Source organism: Hippopotamus amphibius, chromosome 2 (assembly GCF_030028045.1).
Source record: "Hippopotamus amphibius kiboko isolate mHipAmp2 chromosome 2, mHipAmp2.hap2, whole genome shotgun sequence".
NCBI classification, from domain to species: Eukaryota; Metazoa; Chordata; class Mammalia; order Artiodactyla; family Hippopotamidae; genus Hippopotamus; species Hippopotamus amphibius.
In genome coordinates, this window is record NC_080187.1 from 37786157 (window position 1) to 37811318 (window position 25162).

The window sequence follows — 25162 nt, forward strand, 5'->3', positions numbered from 1 at the left end:
GGCATAGGTGTTTAAGAGAGTGAAGGGAACGGATGAATGCCAGCTCTGGCATTCTGTTTCAGTTCTCTGCACCATCCCCGCTATGGTCCTGCTGCACTCCCACCTACAAAAACATATCTGAGGCAAGGACCTAGATCTGGTTGAAGGGGTAGGAGGGGAGAGGGAGGAAAGAAAGAGGGAAAACAACCTGTTACACACTCACGAACGTCAAAGGACCAAAATCTGGCAATTGCTGACTTAAAAATGTAAAGTGGATTTAAAATCATTGCTATAATTCAGTAAATCTCACTTCTGTTTCAGTATGTTCCTCGAGCTCAGGAGAAAGTCATGGACGTGGAGCTCTGAGAGCGGCACTGGCCCCACAGCCCGCCTTGCCTGTGCCACAGAAGGTAGGGGGTGACTATCCCTGCTGGTCTCTTACTAATTGTAGGGCTGAGAACATGTCTGCATTTGCTTTCCCACAGTCTTTCTGGGGTTTCAGCGCAGTGTGGGCATACTCATGGAGCCTGTGCTGGGGGTAACTGGCATCCACGAGCCATGTCAGCTGCATGGACACAAGCACGGGAGCTGCTGGCCCCCTGTCCTGCGGCATTCTACGTCTGCCACAGCAGAGCGGCACGCTTGCCTCTGACTTCCCTGCAGTGACCGCAAAGAGGGGAACGTGGTGCACGACAAGATTCTTAGTGTCCATCAGATGGAAACAAAGCGGCTGCTCAAGATAAGCCTCACTATGTCTAGTGTAACGTACGAGAGGAATGCCTGCCAGGGTGCTAAGGAGCACTACTGCATGTTGAGGCAGTTGTCATTTTCCAATTTGTCAGATGGAGCCAGGGTCGAAGCAGAAACAGGGGAAGCGATAGTTCTGAAACACAACAAGACGCTATGGTTCTTCCCCCAGGTCCTCTGCCTGCCTTTTGTCTTTAAAAAAAAAAAACCAGTCAAAAATAAATTTAATCAGAGAAATGAAAAAATGCAGAGGCAAAGGAAAACGGTCAAACAAAATAATCATAATTCACTCATTAAAGTCAAGGGCCTTTAGTGCCTCCTCAAGGTCTGTGGATAATATTCTGGGCCGTATCCTTTGAGCTGTCTTATGGATACTAAAACCCCCACCAGGTGGAAGACGTGAACTACATCATGACCAGACCATAGCCATGACATAAGCTGCCACAACTCTGAGAACTGCCCTCAAAGAAATGGGAACAAACCTATCCCGTACCTGAAGACTAACTGTACTTAAAACAATCAAGGTGACTCTGATCAGACCACTGCGTGAGCAATTTGAAGACGACTGTCAGAGCTGACTGCGCAGCTTCTGCACGTAGCCCCTCCCCCCACCTATAAAAGCTCTTGCCCGCTGGTTGTCAGCAGCGGCTGCGGAGGGGGAGTGGGGGGGTTTGTCAGAGAATCAGCCTTCGGACAGGAGTCCACCACCCACCCCCACCCCCAGGCGCCAGCCTCCAAAATAAAGCAATCTGTCCTTTCCACCAGCACGTGCCTCCTCATTGGCTTTTGAGTGGTGAGCAGCCAGAACCCACTTTCGGTAACAGTTCTACACAGGGAAAAACAAAATACTCAAAAGTCTCAGTACCACCAAAATTTCTATTTGTCCCTTTTGACTATATTTATAACGTTTTTATGGATATCCAACAAATTCTGGTATCAGAGGATTTCAGATTTAGGCAGCAAAATACAGCTATGATATGATATAGTATGGTTTTGGGTGAAGCCAAAAAACTAACTAGCAGCACCAGAAATGGAAAGGCTCTTCCCACTGACAGCCTATGGCCTCCCTGGCTTAGAATCTCCCCGTGAGGACAACGAGGAGTTTGGAGGCCTTGCACTCTGGCAGGCTGAGGACCTGTGAGTCACTCAGTTAGGTGTTTCTTATGTACAACGTTCCTCACAGCCGCCTGCACGTCCTTGTTCCTCAGGCTGTAGATGATGGGGTTGAGCATGGGGGTCACCACCCCATAGAAGAGGGAGGTGAGCTTGTCTGAAAGGTCCTGTTTGCCTGCCCCCCGGGGGTCCTTGGATTTGGGCTTCCCATACATGAACAGAATGGTCCCGTAGAAGATGACCACCACTGTGAGGTGGGCAGAGCAGGTGGAGAAGGCCTTTTTCCTCCCCTTGGCTGAGGGCATCCTCAGGATGGTGGTGAGGATGAAGATATAGGAGACAGAGATGAAGAGAACTGGGACCCCCAGGAAGACCACATTGGCCACCCCCATACTGATCACATTGATGGAGATGTCAGCACAGGCCAACTTCAGGACAGCCAGGATCTCACAGGTGAAGTGGTTGATGACGTTGTCCCCACAGAAGGGCAGCCTCACCGCCTGGGATGTCTGAACCACAGAGTTGGTGATACCAGCTGCCCAGGAGCCAGCAGCCATGGGCACGTAGGCAGCCTTGCGCATGACCATGGGGTACCTCAGGGGGCTGCAGATGGCCACGTAGCGGTCAAACGCCATCATGCCCAGAAGCACACACTCCGTGGCCCCCATGGCAAAGGAGAGAAACATCTGCCCAAAACAGACTGAGAAAGACATGGTTTTCCTAGGGGTTAGGAAGCTGTCAAGGATGAGAGGGACGGAGGAGGTTGTGTAGCAGATGTCCAGGAAGGAGAGGTTCCCCAGGAAGAAGTACATGGGCGTATGCAGGTGAGAGTCAAGGATGGTCACCAGGATGAGGACCCCGTTGCCCAGCAGGACCACCAGGTACATGAGCAGGACGAACACAAAGAACGTTTCCTCCAGCCTTGGGTGGGCAGAGAGGCCCAGGAGGATGAACCCCACCAGCGGGGAGGTCTGATTGGACCTGTCCATGGTGCCCCTGCTCTGTCACCTGCAGGAACTCTCTGTGGTCAATCTCAGCACCCTCTGACTCCAAAAGTGCCTGGGCAGCAGGGCAGAAATCTCCACCCTGCTGAGCAGCTGGAGAATATCTCCGACAATTCTGTCAAGTCTAAGGGGTTCTAAAAAAATATAGTAGAGATCAGTATTTAACTTCTGTTCCCAGTAAGAATGAAGAATTAATTTGGACTAACTCATCTGCAGATGACAATTTAAAAAACTGGGCAAATGACTTAAAACCTGGGCAAAGCACTGGCAAGGTAAATAAGACAACAAGGAATCACAGGGTCATGGTTCTGGGGGGAAACGGGAATTCAGAGAAGTAAATCCAGCATTTGAGGCTGTGTTTCAACTAGGGCATTGGCAACTTCTGCGAGGCCAAGAAGCACTACTCACAGCCTCCTAGAGGTGCGAACAGGTTTTGAAGTGCAAGGCCCACTGCGAAGGGCCTCTAACTGAACCTCCTCCCTTTGGTAGGGAACCCGGAGGGCAGCACCATGGGAATAAGAGGGAATCAGGAAGAAATATGGATTTACAGGAGCTGTAGCTCAGCTTCAGATCTTCTCAAATCCTGAAATTGGATTGAAGTCACCCCAAATTTTTGATGCTCCCAAATACCTAACAGAAGCAAACATAAATCTACCTTGAAGGAAGGCAACATCACCCCAGTCTCTAAATCATGTCTGCAAGTAATTTTGCGAATACAACATCTGGCACACATTGAAAAAGAATAAGGCACACAGGAGACAAGACAGCATAAATGAAAACCAACAGGAAAAAACAGAAAATCAAGCCTTTTTTCTTAGGGGGAGGTGGGAGCCTGTTGAGAGAATTAACCCAGACACACTGCCAAGGTCTTAACCTCCTGTGGATCCTTTTGTACATTTGGGGCACGAGTGAGCCTCAGGTGGCCAAGTTGAAGGACAGTTTGACTGACTGTCCCTTCTTTTCATCATTCTCCATCTACCTCTCCAAAGGCACTGGCTTCTCCCTGAGATTGTTCACAGAGCCCCGAGTCCTGCTCTGACAGCCCTTCTTGCCAGGAAGCTTAAATCTCTCCTCAGACTTCTCAGAGCTCCCCAAACTAGGAGTTATTCTGGACCGGCGAAAAACTGTAGGTGACATTAAGGATGTTGGGCACTCGGTTTTATTTGCTCTGTATGTAAAATATTCATGAACTTCCCAGATCTCCGTCTCTTCAAGCGCTCTCAGTCATCCAGCCCCTGCCTCGACTCTACGGGGGTACTTCCTGCTGCGGCAGCTCTGAGACACCCCTCTGGTGGTGCTCAGCATTGTAGCTGTGACCGCGTCGGTGCCACAATCATTCAGTTCAGGTCGATGTAGTTATTGAGCATCTGTGCTGAGCCAGGCATAATTCTAGGTGCTGGGATCACAGCAAAGACAGGCACAGCCCACAACCTCAAAGAGCTCCAAGTCTAGCTGAGGAAATAGTCACATACACGCAAGTAATCACGTCACCCTCACCATCCTCAACCAGAACATTCACTCCAATGCTACTGACAACAGGCCTTGGGATCTACTTTGCAGTCTGCTCCCTTTCCACTGTGGAAAGCCCCTCGCTGTACTCCTCTTCGCCCTCTGGCCTGCATTTGGTTCCTTGAATGATGTGGGGCGCTGTACTTCCTGGCAAGGCTCATTTCACTTTGAAGTAGTTCCGCTTTGATACTGCTCCTTTGCAACATTAATTACTCTCCCACACACAGCCCTCCAAGTGTCCAGAAATAGCTTGGCTTCAGCATGAAGATAAACAAGAGTCCATCTCCCTCTTTCTCCCAGGGCCTGAAAACAGATATATCTCTCACGGGCAAATGTACCATCTGGGAATTGACTACAAAGGCTGGTCAGTACTGAGAGCGGCCCTCAGCTCGAGGATGGCTCCTGTGTCCAGGACACGCTGCTACCGGGATGTGTGGTTGGGGTGGGACATCAGTCCCAGGCGGGGTTTTCACACTATGCCGGCGAGCCCTCCAGCCTCTCCCCAAAACCTGGATCATGTGAAGAAAATACTCCCTCCGTGTCTTCATCCAGGATTGTGGCTCACTATTGCCTGACTTTGAATTCTTAACTACAGAAAAAGAAACAGCCCCCCAGTTTTAATCAAGAAGAGACAACGGTTCTGAGAAAAAGATTATGAGCTGTGGGGTCCCAGGCAAGGCCTTTCCCCTCTGCACAAAGTGGGCTGAGGCCAGATGACCTTAGAGAGGCTGGTGGTTTGGTGGGTTTATTGGACTCTGAGAATAACATCATATCCATGAAAGGGTTTCCCACCTCTGCTTCTCAACCCCATTCCATTACAATCAAGTCTGATGGCAGAAATGCAGCTGCGCTAATGACACTTTCAGTGTGATCAAATCCTGTGCTTACCTTTATCAGAGACATGGTGAGCAAGAAGGATCTGCTTCGCAAGGGTTGGGAAGAAGCCACATGTCAGAAATAGCGACACCGGGTGGGAAGCATCAGGGTGAGGGTTCAGAATGTGTGACAGGTGAAGGGTCCAACCAGTCCTCTGCCCTCTACCTGTCTCCCATGCTCAGGGCATATTCTCCAAGGGACTGGCCATCGCCCTTAGAAGATAATTTAAATTCCAGTATGTTCTTTGGGACTGTTTTAGTCCCTGAAGTCATTTAAAGTTTGGAAAGTGAGTTGACTCAGTTTAGAAACTTTGCATCCTTCTGGGATGACATCCCCAAGATCCAATTATGTCGAAGGCACTGGAGGAAGTTTACTGCCTGCTTCCTTTCGCCCTCCCTCCTTTTCTCCCTCCCTTCCTTCTCTCTGAACATCATAATCCCATTAACAGAGTCCAACAGCTGCCGGTCAGTGATTACATGACTCATTGAGACGCCAAGTCTTTTCTCCTGTGCTGTAGTCAGTCCTCATTGCCCCAAGTCTGTGCTTATGGAGTGGTTTTTAGGGATCTAAGTAAAAGATTTATATTCTCTGGATTTTCAACTTGTTGGATTAGGGCCCTTGAAGTAACCTGCTATGTTCTTGAATCCTCACTTGGCATTTAAGTCACTGTCATTTCAGCATCCTATCATCTGCGCATGTGCTCCCATACCTTACGGGAGTCATGGACAGAATGTGACCCAGAACAGGGATGGGTCCAGAAAATGGGTACCTTCCTTTATCCAGCAAACCATTATTGAGTGTGTTCTACACAGAAGGCAGAAATGTGCCAAGAACCACGGTCTAGAGACAGGAATGTGAAAAGAAAACTACCAAACAAGGAAGTGCAGGCCAGGGAGAATGCCCACGCTGATGTGATGGCCCAGAGGAGGCAGGGCCCAGACCTCCTGGGGGAGGTGACCTGAGGTCTGTGGTGCGCAGGCGCTGGCTTGCAACTGTGCACACCTCCTCCCAACTCCCATTCAGCGACTTTGTTAGTAGCTTGAAATGGGCCATCCTGGGAGTGTTTATATCACAGGAATGATATGACAGCAAATGTTCCAGATCAGGGCTTTTTTCTGATTTGGAGATGTGGCTGTTAAACATTCACCAGCACAGCACTGGAATGGAGGCGTGTCGATCTGCCCAATGAGGGGAGTGGGGAATCATCCCAGGCAGAGGGGCTGCATAAACAAAGGTAGAGAAATGAGAAAGAGCCCTAGGAGGGAGGAGCAACCAGCAGTGCAGTGCTGCTGGAGCACAAAGGGGCTGCCGACGGGGAGGAAAGCAGGGCGGGACCCAAGCTGATCTTTCGGGGGCATCCTGAGGAGTTAGGACATTCTCCTGTAGCGGGTGAGAAGGCACTTAGGGATTTTAAGTAGAGGTCCGACATGGTGAAATCTGCATCTTACGTTGAATCCTTCTGGGCACAATGTGAAGGGAAGATTGGGGCAAGAGGATGAGGTCTGTAGAGACAGAAACACGTCAGGCAAACAAAGATAAGAACACTGACTGGGGAGTGATTGAGGGGTGAAGATGGGGAGATTCAAGAAATGTCTGGTAGATACAAAATACAACAGTAGATTTTGGTTGGATATAACAGGCAGGAAAGAGGACAGAATCAATATTTCTAGCCCAGATGATGGGTGGATGATGGCGACACCACCGAAATAGAGAATACTGACCAAGTTGTTGGGTTTGGGGGAGAAGATGAATTCATTTTGGAGTGTCGTGTGTTTGAGGAACTTATAATGGGGGAGATGTCTAAGCCGGAGACTCAATGACTTATCCATCACTTAGAGAGAGTGGCTGGAACCCTGGAGATACTGGCACTGCTCTGCTGTCTGTAGATACAAGTCTAACTGTACTGCCAGGGGAGATTGCTGGGGGCCCCCTGAAATGCAAATGCGTAATATCTACATGATCTCCTTGACCTCTGGGCCCCTAGGGGCCCATCCCCTCCGTTGTGAGAACCCTCTGAGCAAGTGGAATCTGACGATAAGAAAGAGGGTCCCTGCTGGCAGGGGAGAGAGTAAGGTCACAGAGCCGAGTGAGCCAGAGGAGGTCAGCAGGGGTGTGGACAGTCAAGGGTCAAAAGTCAGCAGTTAGGGGCAAGCAAGGACGGGAAGAGCTCTAGAGCAGAGAAATTACAGGCAGCTGTTCTGATCATGCATATTAAAAAAAACTCTTCCTTCCTCAAAAGGAATAACTGGAACCCCAATCCTAGGAAAAGTCTACATAGACCAGCGCTTCTCAGACAGTTGCATGCATCAGAATCCACTTGAGAACTTGTTAAAACACAAATGGGACACATACAGGCACACGCACACACACACACGTGTGCACGTGCAGGTTGCTGGGCCCCACCTGCAGAGATTGATTTAGTAGGTCCAGGGAAAGGCCCAGGAATCTGCATTATTAAGTTCCCAGGTGATGCCAATGCAGCTCTGTTTGCTGCACTGAGTAGCCGGGGACTAGACTTCTTACTAACTCAGTGTGTGGGGTCTCAGGGCCTTGAGATTTGAGGTATTGCTAAAAATGCTTCTCACTGTCTAGGAAAGCCTTGGACAGACCAGCCAAAGGGATATGGGTTTTCATTGGCCAAGACGAAGCTTAGTGTGTCAGAAATCTACTTTCTGCAAGTGTGTTTTTGTATATGTGTGTAAATGTGAGTTTGCCAAAGATAAGTGGACTGAAGGGGGAGTCTGAACCCCAGTAACCCCGGCAGTTCCTGGAGAGGCGTCTGTTTATTGTGGCTTTCTAAGGACAAACGTGGACGTGACACCCCGCGAAATTCACAAGGTCTGCCACCAGATTCCTGCTCAAAACACTTTGAGATTCTGTCGGGAGTCCTAAGCAACAACCGCACATTCTCTGTAAAGGCAGAAAAGAACCACCACTATTCAGAGATGATACCAGGGCTGGGATCAGGTGCTATAAAGGTCAGAGGGACAGAACTTCCCTGAAGAGGAGAAGAAGAGGTGGAAGGGGGAGGGGCCAAAGCGTTACCCCTCCTTGGAGGGAAGCCCGCTCGTGCAGCAAGCACGGGGGTGGGGGTGGGGGGCAAGTGTGTAACATCTCACGTCGGAACACCGGGGCATCTAAACAATATTCGCCTGAGTCGCTGCTTCATTCCAGGACGCCCCACCGACTCCTTCCAAGGAGTTTCCTCGCATTGTTTCCATGCTCTGTGCCCCGGGGCGCCCTGGCCACCGGACTCGCCTGACTGACCAGGGGACCCCTGTCCCGGGGGGCAGTCACCGCATGGGCTGCCTGGTGGCTGAGAGTGGATGACCCCTTAGTTCTGTCTCTCGGGAGCTTGCACTCAAAACGCCAGGACGGAGTCAGCCGCTGGTGGAAGGAAGGAAGGACAGGAAGGAGAAACCAGAGTAACACAGAGAAAGCGGGCAGTGAGCGGAGGCCTGGCCTGTGGGAGCTGAAGCTGAGTCACAGGGAGGGGATCAGGGGTAATTAGTCCCAGCTGGAGGAGGAGCAGCAAGGCCGGAGCGGCTGAGTCTCCAACATGACTGACTGCCACAGAGGGACCAGCAGGGGCCACTCAGATCCTGACTGACAGCCCAGTGCCTGTTCAACCTTGAACCCCACGACATCCCCTAACCCTTGACGAAATCCAAGCGTGAAGGAGGGGGAGGCTCCTGGCATTTACATATTTATTTTTTTATTTTATTTTTTTACATATTTATTTATTTGGTTGTACCAGGTCTTAGTTGCAGCCAGTGGGCTCCTTAGTTGTGGCTCTTGGGCTGCTTAGATGTGGCATGTGAACTTTTAGTTGTGGCATGCAAGTGGGATCTAGCTCCCTGACCAGGGATTGAAGCTGGGCCCCCTGCATTGGGAGTGCGGAATCTTAACTACTGTGCCACCCAGGGAAGTCCAAGCTCCTGGCATTTGGAAGACAGAGGTCAAAGAATATGAGTCACTACAGCCCAGTGAAGGAGGGTCCTTCCACCTGCTCACATCCAAGTATCCCTCATACCTACCTCACGGGGCATGGGGAGCATTAGATAAGATTTAGAAAACAGCTGTAAATTAATGGCAACCCTTTTTAATGTCAATATCTCACCATTATCTCAAATACAACAAATCAAACTGGCTGTAAACTCCCTCAATCACAGAAACTAGCTCTTGGTCGTGTCTCTATTTCTAGTAACCAGCCTGGAGCTGGGCACAAAGCTGTAGAGAAGCTGTACACGGAAATGTCAGAGACAACCTTGCAGCCACCCTACCACTGCCAGCCCAGACAGGCTCTCCTCCTAACTTCCTCCAGGTCTTTATTCCCGTTTTCAAGATCTGGGAATTTAGCCCTTGTTCATTTTTCTCTCACCTGCATGTTCCACACCAGATCGATCTCTAAATCCTATCATTTCTTCCTCCTAAACGTCTCCCAGGGCCAATCTCTCCTCCATCCCCGTTATTGTCCCCCTGGGCTAGTTCTGCCTGCTCCTCCTGTTCCCAGCCCCCTGGACGGCCTTATGACATTCTCAGTCATGCCTCAGTCTCTGGACATCCCCACTCTGCCGGTTAGTCTTTGAAGGCAAATACCCACTTCTGGCCGTGGTGTCCCCCACCCACCCCTACCCTTTGGTACCTGGCACGAGGCCTGGCACACATGACATGTTTGCAGTGTAGAGATTGTTCAGAATGCAGGGCAGGCTGGTTGGGAACAGAGAGGGTGAGGGAGGGGGAGAAAGAGAGAGAGAGCGCGCACCCTGGGTCACCCAGTGGAGGAGAAAAGATGCCTAGGTGGCCAGGAATCTGTCCAAAGTTCCCAGGAATGTTTGAATCACTGAGGATCAGCTCTTTTCCCCTTCTTTTGAGGGCCAATGACAGAGCCAACTGTTGGCTCTCGGACCAACTGTTGTGATCAAACCCCAGGAGAACTCTGATGACCTGGCCAGAGAACACTCTAAGCTGAGGTTTCCTTGCAGTGAGAGAGGAGCTTTGGGTAGACTTCACAACATTGCCTAATTGGGTCTATGAGGTGAAGTCTAAATTCTGAGCCTCTCATCAAACTTTAAATTGCTTCTGAGATAGGGCCTGGCCCCAAAGCAACCCAGCTCTAAACTCCTGAGAGAGTCATCGTGGGACCCTCTGGAGAGCAGTGTGGAGCACAGAGACGAGGGTACTGGGTCCAGGGTACTGGGTACTTGCCCACCTGACCTGTGGCACAGTCTCTTCTGGTCTGGGGTACCTGGCTGAGCCTCAGCCTTGAGAGTCAGCCCTCGTCTCCTTGTCTCACTGAGCCCCAAGGGCAGGCAAGGGCACTGTGAGTAGCTGTAGCTTCTGTGTGCTGCAAGCTGTGGCCGCACTTTGGAGCCTCCAACAGCCAGGGTCACTTGTAGACACCAGGAATTTAGACAACAGTTAAAGGCTATGTGCTCTGTTAAGAGCGTGTACTCAGTCAGGTGTTGCTGGAGCTGCTGAGGGATGTGGCCTGTATAGTCTGCTTGGTCGTGGCTTGGTAACACCCAGATGGACAGGTAACACCAGAGACAGTCACTTCTCCTGGCCCCCAGTAAACTGGCAGCCTCCTCACTCCACTGGCCTGCCTCCCTGCCATCAATAGACCCAGACTACATGGGACCCTATGCTGGGTAAGTGCCAGGTGACCTCGATGGCTGGTTCTTCACCAGCTGCGAGAAAAGAAAAGAGTCTGATGCAAAGAGGGCTGAGCAGAGATGGGGCAGGGAGGAGGACTCGGCTGGGGGTACAAGGCAACTGTTTTCAAAAGCTCTGAAGGCTGCTGCTGTAGCAAGGGAGCAGGTTGGTGTTACATGAGCCCAGGAGGCCGACATAGGACCAGTGGAGGAAGGTAGACGTTAGAAAAGGGCACATATCAGGTCCCTGAAGAACTCTAACAGCCCAGGCTTCCCGACAGCAACACCGGAGCCCATGAGCGTTCCCACCATTACTCAACACGTTCAAGCAGAGGCCGAGAAATCGTCTCCCGAAGACAGGACCTTGGTAACTGGTAGGTTAGAGGAGGGGATTGCATTGGCTTAATAGCTGATGATTCTGACAAGCGTCAAATTCTGTACTCCCTTATAGTAAAGGAGCCTTTCTCTGAAAATGATTCTGCATCCCTTAAATTCCTGATATCCCGAGATAACCTCTTTTGGACATTGTAACATTACCAAGTAGGAAAAAAAGCATCCCTTCTACAGATCCATGTGCAATTCACAAACCTCTCTCTTCACCAACTTTAAAGTTGGAGAAATCACTGACCTCAGACGCCAGTGATTCTCAAGACTGGTGTACATCAGAAGTACATGGGGAGCACTTATTTGAAACAGAAAACCAAAATACTGATCTCTAAGACCATCTGCAAAGGTAAGACCCAGCAATCTGCACTTTTCTTCACTTTCTTACACTGTATTTTCAATGTTTCTGGTTTGCAATTTCTTCCCATATTTTTTTTTCTAAACTATAGTTGATTTACAATATTGTGTTAGTTTTAGGTGTACAGCAAACTGATTCTGATATATATATATATGTGTATGTATGAATATATGCGTGTATATATATATATCCTTTTCCATATTCTTTTCCGTTATAGATTATTACAAGATATTGAATATATTTTCCTGTGTTATACAGTAAATCCTTGTTGCTTATCTATTTTATATATAGTAGTGTGTATCTGTTAATCCCATATTCCTAATTTATCCCTCCCTGCATTTTCCACTTTGGTAATCATGTTTGTTTTCTATGTCTGTGAGTCTGGTTCTGTTTTATAAATAAGTTCATTTGCATTATTTTTAGATTCCACATATAAATGATATCATATAATATTTTTCTTTCTCTGTCTGACATACTTCACTTAGTATAAAAATCTCTAGGTCCATCCATGTTGCTGCAAGTGGCAATACTTCATTCTTTTCTGTATTCCATTGTGTATATGATCTACACCTTCTTTATCCATTCCTCTGCTGATGAACACTTGGGTTGCTTCCATGTCTTGGCTATTGTAAATAGTGCTGCTATGAACACTGGGGTGCATGTATCTTTTCAAATTAGAGTTTTCATCTTTTCCAGATATATGTCCAGGAGTGGGATTGCTGGATCATGTGGTAACTCTATTTTTAGTTTTTTAAGGAACGTCCATACTGTTCTCCATAGTGGCTGCAGCAGTTTACATTCCTACCTGCAGTATAGGAGGGTTCCCTTTTCTCCACACTCTCTCCAGCATTTATTATTTGTAGACTTTTTGATCATAGCCATTCTGACTGGTATGAGGAGATATCTCAATGTAGTTTTGATTTGCATTTCTCTAATAATTGGTGATGTTGAGCATCTTTTTTCTTGTGCCTGTTGGCCATCTGTATGTCATTTTTGGAGAAATATCTATTTAAGTTTTCTGCCCATTTTTTGATTGGGTTGTTTGTTTCTTTGATATTGAGTTGTATGAGCTGTTTGTATATTTTGCAAGTTATGCCCTTGTTGGTTGTATTGTTTGCAAATATTTTCTCCCAGTCCGTAGGTTGTCCTTTTGTTTTGTTTATTGTTTTCTTTGTGTGCAAAAGCTTTTAAGTTTGGTTAGGTCCCATTTGTTTATTTTTGGTTTTATTTCTTTTGCCTTGGGAGACTGAACTAAGAAAATATTACTACAATTTATGTCAGATAATGTTTTTCCTATGTTCTCTTCTAGGAGTTTTCTGGTGTCATGTCTTATATTTAAGTCTTTAAGCCATTTTCAAGTTTATTTTGTATACTGTGTGAGGGATTGTTTTAATTTCATTGATTTACATGAGGCTGTCCAGCTTTTCCAACACCACTTGCAAAAGTGACTGTCTTTTCTCCATTGTATAGTCTTTCCTCTTTTGTCAAAGATTAATTGACCATAGGTGTGTGGGTTTATTTCTGGGCTCTCTATTCTGTTTCATTGATCTATATGTCTGTTTTTGTGCCAATACCTCACTGTTTTGATTATTATAGCTTTGTAGTATTGTCTGAAGTCTGGGAGAGTTATGTCTTCAGCTTTGTTCTTTTTCCTCAGGATTGATTTGGCAATTCTAAGTCTTTTTGTGTTTCCATATAAATTTTAGGGTTATTTGTGCTAGTTCTGTCATTGGTAATTTGATAGGGATTGCATTAAATCTGTAGAATGCCTTGGGTAGCATGGCCATTTTAGTAATATTAATTCTTCCAATCCAAGAGCATGGGATGTCTTTCCATTTCTTTGAATCATCTTCAACATCCTTTATCAATGTTTCATAGTTCTCAGTGTATAGGTCACTCGCCTCCTTGGTTATGCTTATTCCTATGTTTCTTTTTTATGCGATTTTAAATGGGATTGTTTTCTTTTTAATGTTTCTTTCTGATATTTCATTGTTAGTATAAACTAGTGCAACAGATTTTTGTGTATTAATCTTGTATCCCAGCAATCTGTATTTTTAACCAGCACTTGGGTAGCTAGCTATTAGACAGGCAGTTCCATGCTGTCTTGGGTACCCTGCAGCAGTGTATGGTGACATCTGGTGTTCCTAATCTCTTTGGCAGTGAAGTTGTGATGATCTACAGTGTGGCTCTGGATATTCTGAGGGGCTGAGTGGAATTAGATGTGGTGACATCTGCAAAGCATCTAAGTGGCACCGGACGGCTTGTGACTCAAGGCCCCACTCAAGCCAGGCTGGGAATGTGAAGTATGAGTGGGATCTGACTATCAGGTAAGATTTTATTCCTTGGGCCAAGTCCCAGAGCAGCAAAGGTGCTGACGTGGTATGATTACAGGCGGCAACACACAAGGCCTGCTCTGCAGATCAGCTTTCTGGAGACTTTGGTGGACACTCCATGTTACAGGCTCCAAAATTTCAATTTCATCAGATTATTCAAAAAAGAAGGTTAAGATGAAATGAACTGATTCACACTCGCTAAGCTCACAAAACACTGAAGTATAAATCGGATACTGTATAAGAAATAAAACCACTAAATAGATGGGAAACTTTATGTTTTCAAGCCAGCACATCTCTCCCTATAAGACTATCTGTGAAGTTGAATTAGAAACTTGCTATGTAAAGAGAAACTAAATCCAGAGGAATGGGCCAGAGTCACTGAGCTTCATAGCCTGAGGTCCCAATTATATGACAAAGACAGAGTTATTCAGAAGCCCCTGGTTCGCTGGTAAGTGTTGGAGATACACAACATATGTAGACATAGGACTTTGCCTTAGAAATATTAATATCATTGACTAGACAGAAATGTCCTTCATTTTACTAAATTTCATTAGATTTTCAGTGTTTGTTGTTTATGCTTTTGACTGATACACAATCTAGCTTTTAGGTAACTTGGTTTTTTAGTTGAATCCCATAGGGTAAGTTTAAAATTAGGAACCTGATATGTAGTATGATTCTTGTGTATTGACCTAAGCAAGCCATCAGAAATCAAACATTTATTTTTTGTCTTCAGTATTCCTAGAGGTAAAAGAAAGATATGGAAATGGATGCATCCAACCAATCCACTGTGACAGAATTTGTCTTGTTGGGTCTCTCTGCCCATCCCAAACTAGAGAAAACATTCTTTGTGCTCATCCTGTCAATGTACCTGGTGATCCTGCTGGGCAATGGGGTCCTCATCCTGGTGACCATCCTTGACTCCCACCTGCACACGCCCATGTACTTCTTCCTGAGGAACCTCTCCTTCCTGGACATCTGCTACACAACCTCCTCAGTGCCCCTAGTCCTGGATGGCTTCCTCACTCCCAGGAAAACCATCCTCTTCTCAGCCTGTGCTGTACAGATGTTTCTCTCCTTTGCCATGGGAGCCACGGAGTGTGTGCTTCTGGGCATGATGGCGTTTGATCGCTACATGGCCATCTGCAACCCCCTGAGGTACCCTGTGGTCATGAGCAAGACTGCCTACATGCCCATGGCTGCCATCTCCTGGCTGGCTGGTGGAGCCAACTCCTTGGTACAGATCTCTCTTGCAGTACAATTACCCTTCTGTGGGGACAACGTCATCAACCACTTCATCTGTGAGATCCTGGCTGTCCTGAAGTTGGCCTGTGCTGACATCTCCATCAATGTGATCAGTATGGGGGTGGCCAATGTGGTCTTCCTGGGGGTCCCAGTTCTTTTCATCTTTGTCTCCTATATCTTCATCCTCACCACCATCCTGAGGATCCCTTCAGCTGAGGGGAGGAAAAAGGCCTTCTCTACCTGCTCTGCCCACTTCACAGTGGTGGTCATCTTCTATGGGACAATCCTGTTCATGTATGGGAAGCCCAAGTCCAAGGACCCCCGGGGGGCAGACAAACAGGACCTTTCAGACAAACTCATCTCCCTCTTCTATGGACTTCTGACCCCCATGCTCAACCCCATCATCTATAGTCTGAGGAACAAGGATGTTAAGGCTGCTGTGAGGAACCTGGTAGTTCAGAAACGCTGCACCCAGTGATGGTGGGATATGTCTCATGATATGATCTACTCACTTGAGAATCCCTGATGCAAAGTAATGCCAGGTGAGGGGCAAACTGAGTTTAGAGCCATGCTACTCACACTGTGGTCCATGGACCAGTAGTATAAGCATCACCTGGGAGCTTTTTGGGCATGCAGACTCTTGGAGCCCACTCCAGACCTACTGAGTTAGAATCTACCTTTTAACATGATCCCCCAAGTGATTCACATGCATATTACACATTGCAAAGTATTGGTTAAGAGAGTACAGTGGATGAGCGGTGTCCTGCCAGACCCTACTCCCACCCACCTAGGGCTGAAGCTCTCGTAACCCCAGCTGCTGTGAGTGTTGATGGCTGACAGCATTCAGCTGAGTCCCTCTGCTGGCTTGCCCTTGGTCTGAGAGAGTTACCTCACCCAAAGCCACATTCCCTTCTCAGAAGCAGAACATATTCAGTGATAAGTCAATGTCAACATAGTCCTGGTCTTCATTGCTTTCAACGGGGATGACTCTAAAAAGTCATCCCAGCTTGAGCGCTTCCTTGTGACAGTTTGAGTTCTCCCTCTACCCAGTCCTGCTTCCTTCACCCTCACTCCACAAGTGTTCGTCTTAAGCGCACTCCCCAGTCAGCATCCTGCATGAAAATCTCCCCATGAGAGTAAACTTCCTGGGAGACCCAACCTGGGACAGAGAATAATGGTCAATCTCAGCACTGAGGCATGAACCTCGTGTGGGTTCTCAGAGCACGTCCTTCTCAGGTGTTTCCTGCAGCCTGATTCCCAAGGAAAGTAACTCAGCAAATTCCTTTTGTTCAGACAAAGGAAAAATTATCCTCTAAAAACAATTAAATTCCTTTACTTTTTCAGTTCTATAAATAGATCTTCATTTGTATTTACTGTACAAGTGTCCTTACTTCTATGCAGAGAGTCAGCAGGGCTGTGTCACACCCTGGGCATGAGGGTGTGGTGTCAGGTCATGGGGTTTTTCTCCAAGGACAAGGCTGTTTGAGGTCTGGAAAACATGTTGGCTCAACTACAAATAAAATAATAAAATAAAATAAAATACCCTTAAAAATCTTAATAACTGTTTTCTTACATGCCTACAAAAGGGAACATTATGTCAACCACAGTTAATGGATAGATTTCTGTATGCATGCACCATATTTTAAAACAATCTGTACTTAGGTACTTTCACAAGAACTCCTGAGCTTTCATGATTATTGTTGAGAAATCATAGAATTATAAATTAGTAACTTGTAAGCCAAATAATTTTAATAACAGAAGTAGAAAAATTGTTTCAGATTTACCACAAAATTATACTTAAAATGGGATGTGGGTCATTTTGACACAATGTGGGGTGGGACCTCCAAAAGTAAGAGTACCCAGGCCTGGGACAGCCTTAAGATGGACCAGATAGTTCCAGATATATGTGGCTGTAGTGCCTAAAACATAATTAGCACAAAGATGCTCAATAAGACACACAGGCATCTCTCCCCAATTAACTTTCAACTTTCTCTTGACACCCTCCACCTGTTATGCTCAGAGAGATGTGGTGTGTGTAGCTGGTAGACTTCTATAGAGGGTCAAAGTGAGGCCTAAGATGGGTGACACTTTTCCCTAAGAGAAAACCCTAACCATGCCAGTCTGTAGTCTGCAGTCCAGGGTAGTCTGTGGGCTGTAGAGATCCCCAACCAGGGGGCTCCAGAGCTCCTCCTCCTCAGTCTTTATGAAAATAACAAAAGCATTGGTGGGGGATGTTGAACCCACACTCTTTAATGAGAACTCTGTGCGTTTCCCCTGTGCTAACGTGGACCATGATGCCTGCAGGGATGACATAAGGGTATACAAAGAACTCTGATAACAACTTTTATCTTCTTCTTACCAAGGAAAAATTAGCACTCAGGATCTTTTTATTAGCACATCATCCTACTTCTCTTTAAAACAAGTCATTTTTTCTTTTTCTTTTCTTTTCTTTTTTATAAATTTATTTATTTATTTATTTTATTGGCTGTGTTGGGTCCTTTTTGCTGTGCGCAGGCTTTCTTTAGTCGCGGTGAGTGGGGGCTAATCTTCGTTGTGGTGCACAGGTTCCTCATTGCCATGGCTTCTCTTGCTGCGCAGCACGGGCTCTAGGCATGTGGGCTTCAGTAGTTGCAGCACATGGGCTCAATAGTTGTGGCTCACGGGCTCTAAAGCGCAGTCTCAATGGTTGTGGCGCACGGGCTTAGTTGCTCCATGGTATGTGGGATCTTCCTGGAGCAGGGATCGAAGCCGTGTTCCCTGTGTTGGCAGGAGGATTCCTAACCGCTGCGCCACCTAGGAAGCCCAACAAGTCATTTTTTCTTAATACCACACTTTCCTCCCCTCATTTCCCTAGTATGGTTACATCTGACTTTTGGTTAAATGAATAAGCAGTCAGTTTTTATATTTTCAGCACTGTATTCACCACTAAGTGAGGTAGTGTGTTCCCAAGAACATGGCACTTCTGAGGCTGCCCCTGCAGGTGTCTGTGACTTGCCTCCCCTTCTCAGATTCTTTTTTTTTAACTGAAATATAGTTGATTTACAATGTTGTGTTAGTTTCTGATGTATAGCAAAGTGATTCAGTTACACACACACACACACACACATACACACAATAAGACCAGTGCTTAGCAGTTGCTTTTGATAGAGACTGGGCTTCAATCCAGAGCTCCTCACCTCCGCTCAGACTTTCCCCTCATCCACTTTTAAAGGAAACTCCCCACCCTCAGGCCCTGCTGAGCAGGCAGGGCCATGTCCCATACCACCTGACTTTCACCTCCCTGGCCCCAGTTGAGGTTACCTGAAAGATTCCCTGTTCCTTGCCCTCAAAGATCTCCAACTATACAGAAGCTAGTTACCTGCCTCACCTGTGACTCCAGAGCTGCTTCTGTCTAAGGGATGACCCTGTTGCTCTCTCACCAACGCCAGAGCTCTCTTCTGCCCTCATGTCCTCTGCTTACAGAATCTATAGTCCTTGTTCCATACTGCACAGTAGCAATGGAGAGGGCAGTGTCCAATGTCTCTGTCAGAAAGAGTCACTTCCTGGTTGGGATCCAAGCTGCTCTGACCTCTCTCCTCTGACTCCCCCCTGCTTCTGGGCTCCCATACAACTTAGGGGCACTTGGCAATCATCTCACAGACTGTGGCTCTCACCAGGACCTTTCTGGAGATCAGAGGCCCCACCCTTGTCAGTTCTGCTTTCTAGTGCTGGCACTGGCCCATGGTACATGTCACTTGCTTCCTGTTTTTGAGGGCAAGGGCCAGACCTGGTCAGCTCTGGACGATGCTGAGGGACTGCAGTGAGGACCAGCTACTCTGGAGCATGGGGAAGACCACACTTAGCCTTGCAGACACAAGGGCAGAGTCCCTTCTAACAGATACTGTTGTGGTCTAAGCACAATCAGACCTCAGCCATCTCCTCTACTTCCAGGAAAGTCAGCAAGGAAAGGATGAAAACTTCCTAATCTAAGGAACATTTCTGTGTAGAGAGTTAGGATTTACATAGAGCTGTCTACAGCTAATCTAACTGGGTTTATGGGACACAGGCCCTAAAGTCCTGGGAGGCCTCCACCAAACTTTAAATTGCTTCTGGGATTAAAACTGGCCCCAAACAATCAGAGCTCTACATTGCCCCAGGGCTGCTTGACAGAACCTCTGGAGAGAGGGCGTGGGGCAAAGAGCAGAGGGCGTCTGCCCTGAGCATGCAGGCTGGGCATGACTGCCAGGACCCCCAAGAAGCAGCTCCTCGAGCTGTCCTCCCTCCTGCTAGCTTGCTGGGCATGGAGAAGGCCAGGGAAGGGAGCAGCCAGGGCCCCTTCAGCTATGGCCAACCCCAATTTTCTTTCCCTTGCTGTGAAATCTAAAGGGACTGCTCAGCTCCAAGACAGCTAAACAGAATTTACTGCACGCTTCCAGGCACCGCCTCGACAGGGGATGGTTAAGGCGGGCAGTTCAAGCAATCACCTCCCAGCCATCCTTCCTGCTGCAAGACCTTCTGCCCAGGTGAGCTCCCGCCCCCACCATGGCCTCATGCCCACACATGGCATAGACCGACTTCTCTCTGTGCCAAACCTTCTTCAGGTAGGTGGGGAGAGGAGATAGCTAAGGTCTGACTGTGCTTAGATCACAATGATGTCTGTTAGAAGGGACTCTGTCCTTCTCTCTGCAAGGCTAAGAGAACAGGTGGTACAAGTGGGGACCTGGTCACGGCTTCCATGTCTCTGAAGGGCCTTATAGGGGAAGGGAGCAGGCGTGGCCCGGAAGTCTAGATCAATATGCGGCAGAACTGGGGGTGATGAATGGGGATGACATTAGAAGAAGGAAGTTTCTATTCAGTGTAAGGGAAAACTTTCCAACAATCAAGGCTATCTGACAAAGGAATGGGAGCCGTGTACTCAAATAACTCAAGGCGTTCAAAGGAGCAATGGGAAAACCGTGTTTCACAGAAGGTGTTCACACAGTGGAGGCGAAAGAGGCAAGACCAATTATTTTACAACATTCCTACCTAGTCTGAGATTCTCTAGTCAATAGTACTAATATCTCGAATAACAATCTCTTTTTCCCAAATATTCCCAATGCCCACAGCTAAGATAATTGCATGAGGATAGCTTCAGACTCTGCCTGGTTTCTCCCACCCAAATTCCCCCAGCCAGCACCAGTGTAATAGTCACGGATGCAATGTATGAAGCCCAGGGATGCACTGCTATGAAGCAGATGTCTTGGAGAGAGGTGTGACATCTTTATTCTTCACTAGTGCCCTAGAGAAAGTGAGAATGACCAAGACTTCATAACTGGTCCTTTGTTCCTCAGTAGATCAGCTCTGGCACAAATGGAGGAGCAAAATACAATCAGAGCGGGGACAGAAGGAGCCCCAGGGGGAAGGTGAGGAACCAGGTTCTATCCTAGCCCTGGCCTCGCTGCCTGTGGACCTGTCTGAGCTTTAGCTTCATCTTTAATGTGAGAATTCGAGGCCTGAGATTTTCTCTAATATACTGGATCTACTGTTCTATGGTGACTGAAGTACATCCTATGTGCATGCCTCCTTTGAGCCACTCCACTGCAAGGCGGGGTAGAACTGTCTGCTTTTCTGCTGGGGGAGAAAGCATCACCGTGGCACTGCAGTGGCTTTAATGGTCAACTCGGGTATGGGAGGGTCTGAGCTAGGAGCTGTGACTTACAAAACCTCTCCGAAAGCATGACGCTTGGTCCAAAACTCACATGTGCTCACACTGGGAGGCATGAAGGACACTTGTCCTTGGATCCTATCGCTGCTCCCAGCCCTATGGGTTAGAGCAGACGGAGGAAACTGCAGTGCTATGGACAAAGGCCATGGGTAGTGAGAAGGGATGTGGACTGGTAGGGTCTCTACGGTCTACTGGCCAGAAACTCCTTACCGACAACGAAAGGGGACCGCCAACCAAACTCACAAGAAATGAAGTATAAACCAGGCATCAAGTAACCAATGTAAATGCTAGGCAGACCCTAATCTTCCTGGCCTCTCTCATCACATTCCCTTCGTGTAGGACTCCACGTGGAGCCAAATTATCATCAGAAAATTATTACACAAGCACAGAATTAGAGTCAGGGGAGTGAGTGAGGTGATGTCAGTGGTCAGCCCCCAAGGACACTGCAGGGACAGTTTGGGGACAGGCAAGATTGTTAGAGAAGAGAGTCAGTGCTGGACCCAGGCAGCACACCTTCAGGTTCCTCTCTTATGGTCCCCATGTGGACCCATCCTTACACATCCCTTCTTTCAAGTGAGTTAACATTACTGATAGGGCTAAACTTCTATCATATATCATGGTCTGATTAGATTTCCAGGGTCTGATTTTCCTGCTTTTGGTTTGATATATCCTGACTCTTAAGGTAACTTGAGTGGACAAAGAATTTTATCCCTTAGATGCTGATATGATAAGTTAGCATGTCACAGGTTAAATTTAATTACAAGTTCTGGAAGCACAGATTGATCCCCATAAACACGCGTTTGTTGTCCTCAGTTTTCCTGAGGGTAGAAGAGAGAATTTAAAATGGAATTGGCCAACCAATCCATTGTGGCACAATTTGTCTTGCTGGGGCTGTCAGATCAGCCGAAGCTGGAGAAAACGTTCTTTGTGCTCATCCTGCTCATGTACCTGGTGATCCTGCTGGGCAATGGGGTCCTCATCCTGGTGACCATCCTTGACTCCCACCTGCACACGCCCATGTACTTCTTCCTGAGGAACCTCTCCTTCCTGGACATCTGCTACACAACCTCTTCCATCCCTCTAGTCCTAGATGGTTTCCTCACTCCCAGGAAAACCATCTCTTTCTCAGGCTGTGCCATCCAGATGTTTCTCTCCTTCACCACGGGAGCCACGGAGTGTGTGCTTCTGGGCATGATGGCGTTTGATCGCTACGTGGCCATCTGCAACCCCCTGAGGTATCCTGTGGTCATGAACAAGGCTGCTTACGTGCCCATGGCTGCCAGCTCCTGGCTGGCTGGTGGAGCCAACTCCTTGGTACAGATCTCTCTTGCAGTACAATTACCCTTCTGCGGGGACAATGTCATCAACCACTTCACCTGTGAGATCCTGGCTGTCCTGAAGTTGGCCTGTGCTGACATCTCCATCAATGTGATCAGTATGGGGGTGGCCAATGTGGTCTTCCTGGGGGTCCCAGTTCTTTTCATCTTTGTCTCCTATATCTTCATCCTCACCACCATCCTGAGGATCCCTTCAGCTGAGGGGAGGAAAAAGGCCTTCTCCACCTGCTCTGCACATCTTACTGTGGTGGTCGTCTTCTATGGGACTATTCTTTTCATGTATGCAAAGCCCAAATCCAAGGACCCCCTGGGGGCAGACAAACAGGACCTTTCAGACAAGCTCACCTCCCTCTTCTATGGGGTGCTGATTCCCATGCTCAACCCCATCATCTACAGCCTCAGAAACAAGGACGTGAAGGTGGCTGTGAAGAAACTCATGAGTCAGAAATGCTTCCCCCAGTGACCGTGGGAGAAAGCAGTGTATCACGTAGTTCTGTGCACACAGGGGATCCCCTAGGGAATGACTGCTTGGTAAGCATAGACCTGCTTTATGGTCCCCGACATCAGTTTTATCACAAGACTGCCCCCCAAGTGCACATCAGGATGGGGCTTTCCTGAATAATTGAAAAATGGAACATCAAGTCTTTAGAATGAAGAGGGTGTCATGCTAAATCACCTAGAAGCAAGGATAAGTGACTGTTACAATTTATTTTTATTCTGAAAAAAAACTAAAAATTAAGACTTTGTTAAAAAATATGCTTCTTTCTTTGTTCATGTGAAGACTAGCTGCAGTTTTTATGCGGTGGTTGTCTTCTGCTCACTGTACAATGGGGAACATGGCAGTGAGGAAGTCACTTCTTTTTTTTTTTTTTAGAAGGAAAAAGTCAGAATCATTGGACAGGTTTATTGAAGCTGAGTTTTCCCACAATCCAAATGGCTTCTGGTACAGGCTGTGTGACATCTCTCCGACCACGAGGCACCACCTCCAAACCAGGACAGATCAATTTCTATTCATTCTGGAATATAACTCGGCATTAAGCTGCTGCCACACATGGACTCCGGTTGGATACAGATCAAGCTCTCTGGAACGTCTGTTTGCACACTTGGCCTTCACAGAACATTTTCAGGTGGAGTTGGTCCCCTTCAATCCAATGGCTCCAGCCTCTGTTCTTCTTTTCCCCCTTCTGCACACAGGTGAGTCGTTCATTGTCCCAGGTGACCAAGCTCTTGCATTTCCTGTTATCCAGGACTTTATTGTCCTCATCAAATTCTTCTCCAACTTGAAATGTCACAAGGTAGTTCCTGAAGCTGCTGGTCATGTGGATAGTAAAAGAATCCCCATTCTGCTCAATCACTTTCTGTGGCTTCAGCAGCTTGGCTATCTTACGTGTGGCAAAGTCAATATCTAGAGCCAGCATGTAGCCCTCGAAGTTGTCGCTGCTGAACAGGTTCCAGGTGCCGCTGAGGTTGGCGGGCATGGCGGGGCTGGGGGCGGCACTCTTTTTTTCTTTTTTTTAATGACTGATTTGGGTTTTTTTTTTTTAATTAATTAATTTATTTATTTATTTATTTTATTGGCTGTGTTGGGTCTTTTTTTGCTGTGCGCGGGCTTTCTTTTAGTTGCGGTGAGTAGGGGCTACTCTTCGTTGTGGTGCGCCGGCTCCTCATGGCCGTGGCTTCTCTTGTTGCAGAGCACGGGCTCTAGGCGTGTGGGCTTCAGTAGTTGCAGCACATGGGCTCAACAGTGGTGGCTCACGGGCTCTAGAGCACAGGCTCAATCATTGTGGCGCACAGGCTTAGTTGCTCCGCGGCACGTGGGATCTTCCTGGAGCAGGGATCGAACCCGTGTCCCCTGCATTGGCAGGTGGATTCTTAACCACTGCACCACCAGGGAAGCCCAGAAGTCACTTCTTAACTGGTGTCCAAACGAAAAACCTATCTGTAATTTTAGATAATTACCCAAACCAAAACATCCCAAATGACACTATTTAACCCCTTTTTCATTGTAGGGGCTCAGAGTGTTTCCTAGAGCCAATTTTATACCCCAGATATAATATCCTAGAGCCAATTTTGGCACTCTTTCTTCTCTTCTGTACACAGAGCACATCTATTCCTACCCAAATTGGCAGAGGGATTGTGTCAACACTAATAAAACTCTAGCTATTGTAGGCCAAGGATAAAATTCCTAGCAGTCTCCACTTAATCATTACTACAATGCAAATTTTATATTCTGAGTCCTTTCCGTTACCTGGAATTAATGTTTGCAACCATCCAAACCCCAATGGTCATACCTGACCAAATCTCTTTAAGATTTGGCACCAATTGCTAAAAATCTACTTGTAATTACCCTTGTGGTTAAAAGCATACACTGTGGACCAGACTGATGTGGAAGTGCCTCTGCCTATGTAACTTCAGTCACATTAGAAAAATTACTTAATCTTGTTGACTCTTGGTTTTCTAATTTGTAAAATAGAGATAATTAAACCAACCCCCAACGAGTTGTAGCGGGGATTAAATTAAAATCAGGCAGGGCTTCCTAGGTGGCACAGTGGTTAAGAATCTGCCTGCCAATGCATGGGACACGGGTTCGATCCCTACTCCAGGAAGATCCCACATGCCCTGGAGCAACTAAGCCCGTGCGCCACAATGATTGAGCCTGAGCTTTAGAGTCTGTGAGCCACAACTATTGAGCCCATGTGCTGCAACTACTGAAGCCCACGCGCCTAGAGCCCGTGCTCCGCAACAAGAGAAGCCACGGCAATGAGGAGCCCACGCATCACAATGAAGAGTAGCCCCCACTCACCGCAACTAAAGAAAGCCCGTGCACAGCAAAAAAAAAAAAAAAAAAGACCCAACACAGCCAATTAAATAAATAAATAAATAAATAAAATCAGGCATGCATATATATTAAAAAATGCACCGTGGCTAGCAAAGAATAACCTC

General features: G+C 47.3%; 4 protein-coding genes across 4 annotated transcripts; 2 read left to right on the forward strand and 2 right to left on the reverse strand.

Annotated features, from left to right (window-relative positions):
* Nucleotides 1-1868: 1868 nt before the first annotated feature.
* LOC130845469 (olfactory receptor 13C7-like) lies at nt 1869-2828 on the reverse strand. Its single transcript, XM_057722716.1, has one exon. The coding sequence runs from the start codon at nt 2826-2828 to the stop codon at nt 1869-1871; it is 960 nt and encodes a 319-aa protein (XP_057578699.1).
* An 11889-nt stretch (nt 2829-14717) lies between these two features.
* On the forward strand, nt 14718-15677 carry LOC130845463 (olfactory receptor 13C7-like). The gene has a single exon (XM_057722683.1). The coding sequence runs from the start codon at nt 14721-14723 to the stop codon at nt 15675-15677; it is 957 nt and encodes a 318-aa protein (XP_057578666.1). The 5' UTR covers nt 14718-14720.
* Nucleotides 15678-21725: 6048 nt separating this feature from the next.
* LOC130845448 (olfactory receptor 13C7-like) lies at nt 21726-22682 on the forward strand. The gene has a single exon (XM_057722655.1). It carries the CDS (start codon nt 21726-21728, stop codon nt 22680-22682), a length of 957 nt encoding a protein of 318 aa, XP_057578638.1.
* Nucleotides 22683-23292: 610 nt separating this feature from the next.
* Nucleotides 23293-23697, reverse strand: LOC130846773 (retinoid-binding protein 7-like). The gene has a single exon (XM_057725214.1). The coding sequence runs from the start codon at nt 23695-23697 to the stop codon at nt 23293-23295; it is 405 nt and encodes a 134-aa protein (XP_057581197.1).
* Nucleotides 23698-25162: the final 1465 nt, after the last annotated feature.

Coding starts and splice junctions, on each gene's coding strand:
- LOC130845469 (XM_057722716.1), bottom strand. CDS start 2,828: ATGGACAGGTCCAATCAGACCTCCCCGCTGGTGGGGTTCATCCTCCTG.
- LOC130845448 (XM_057722655.1), top strand. CDS start 21,726: ATGGAATTGGCCAACCAATCCATTGTGGCACAATTTGTCTTGCTGGGG.
- LOC130845463 (XM_057722683.1), top strand. CDS start 14,721: ATGGATGCATCCAACCAATCCACTGTGACAGAATTTGTCTTGTTGGGT.
- LOC130846773 (XM_057725214.1), bottom strand. CDS start 23,697: ATGCCCGCCAACCTCAGCGGCACCTGGAACCTGTTCAGCAGCGACAAC.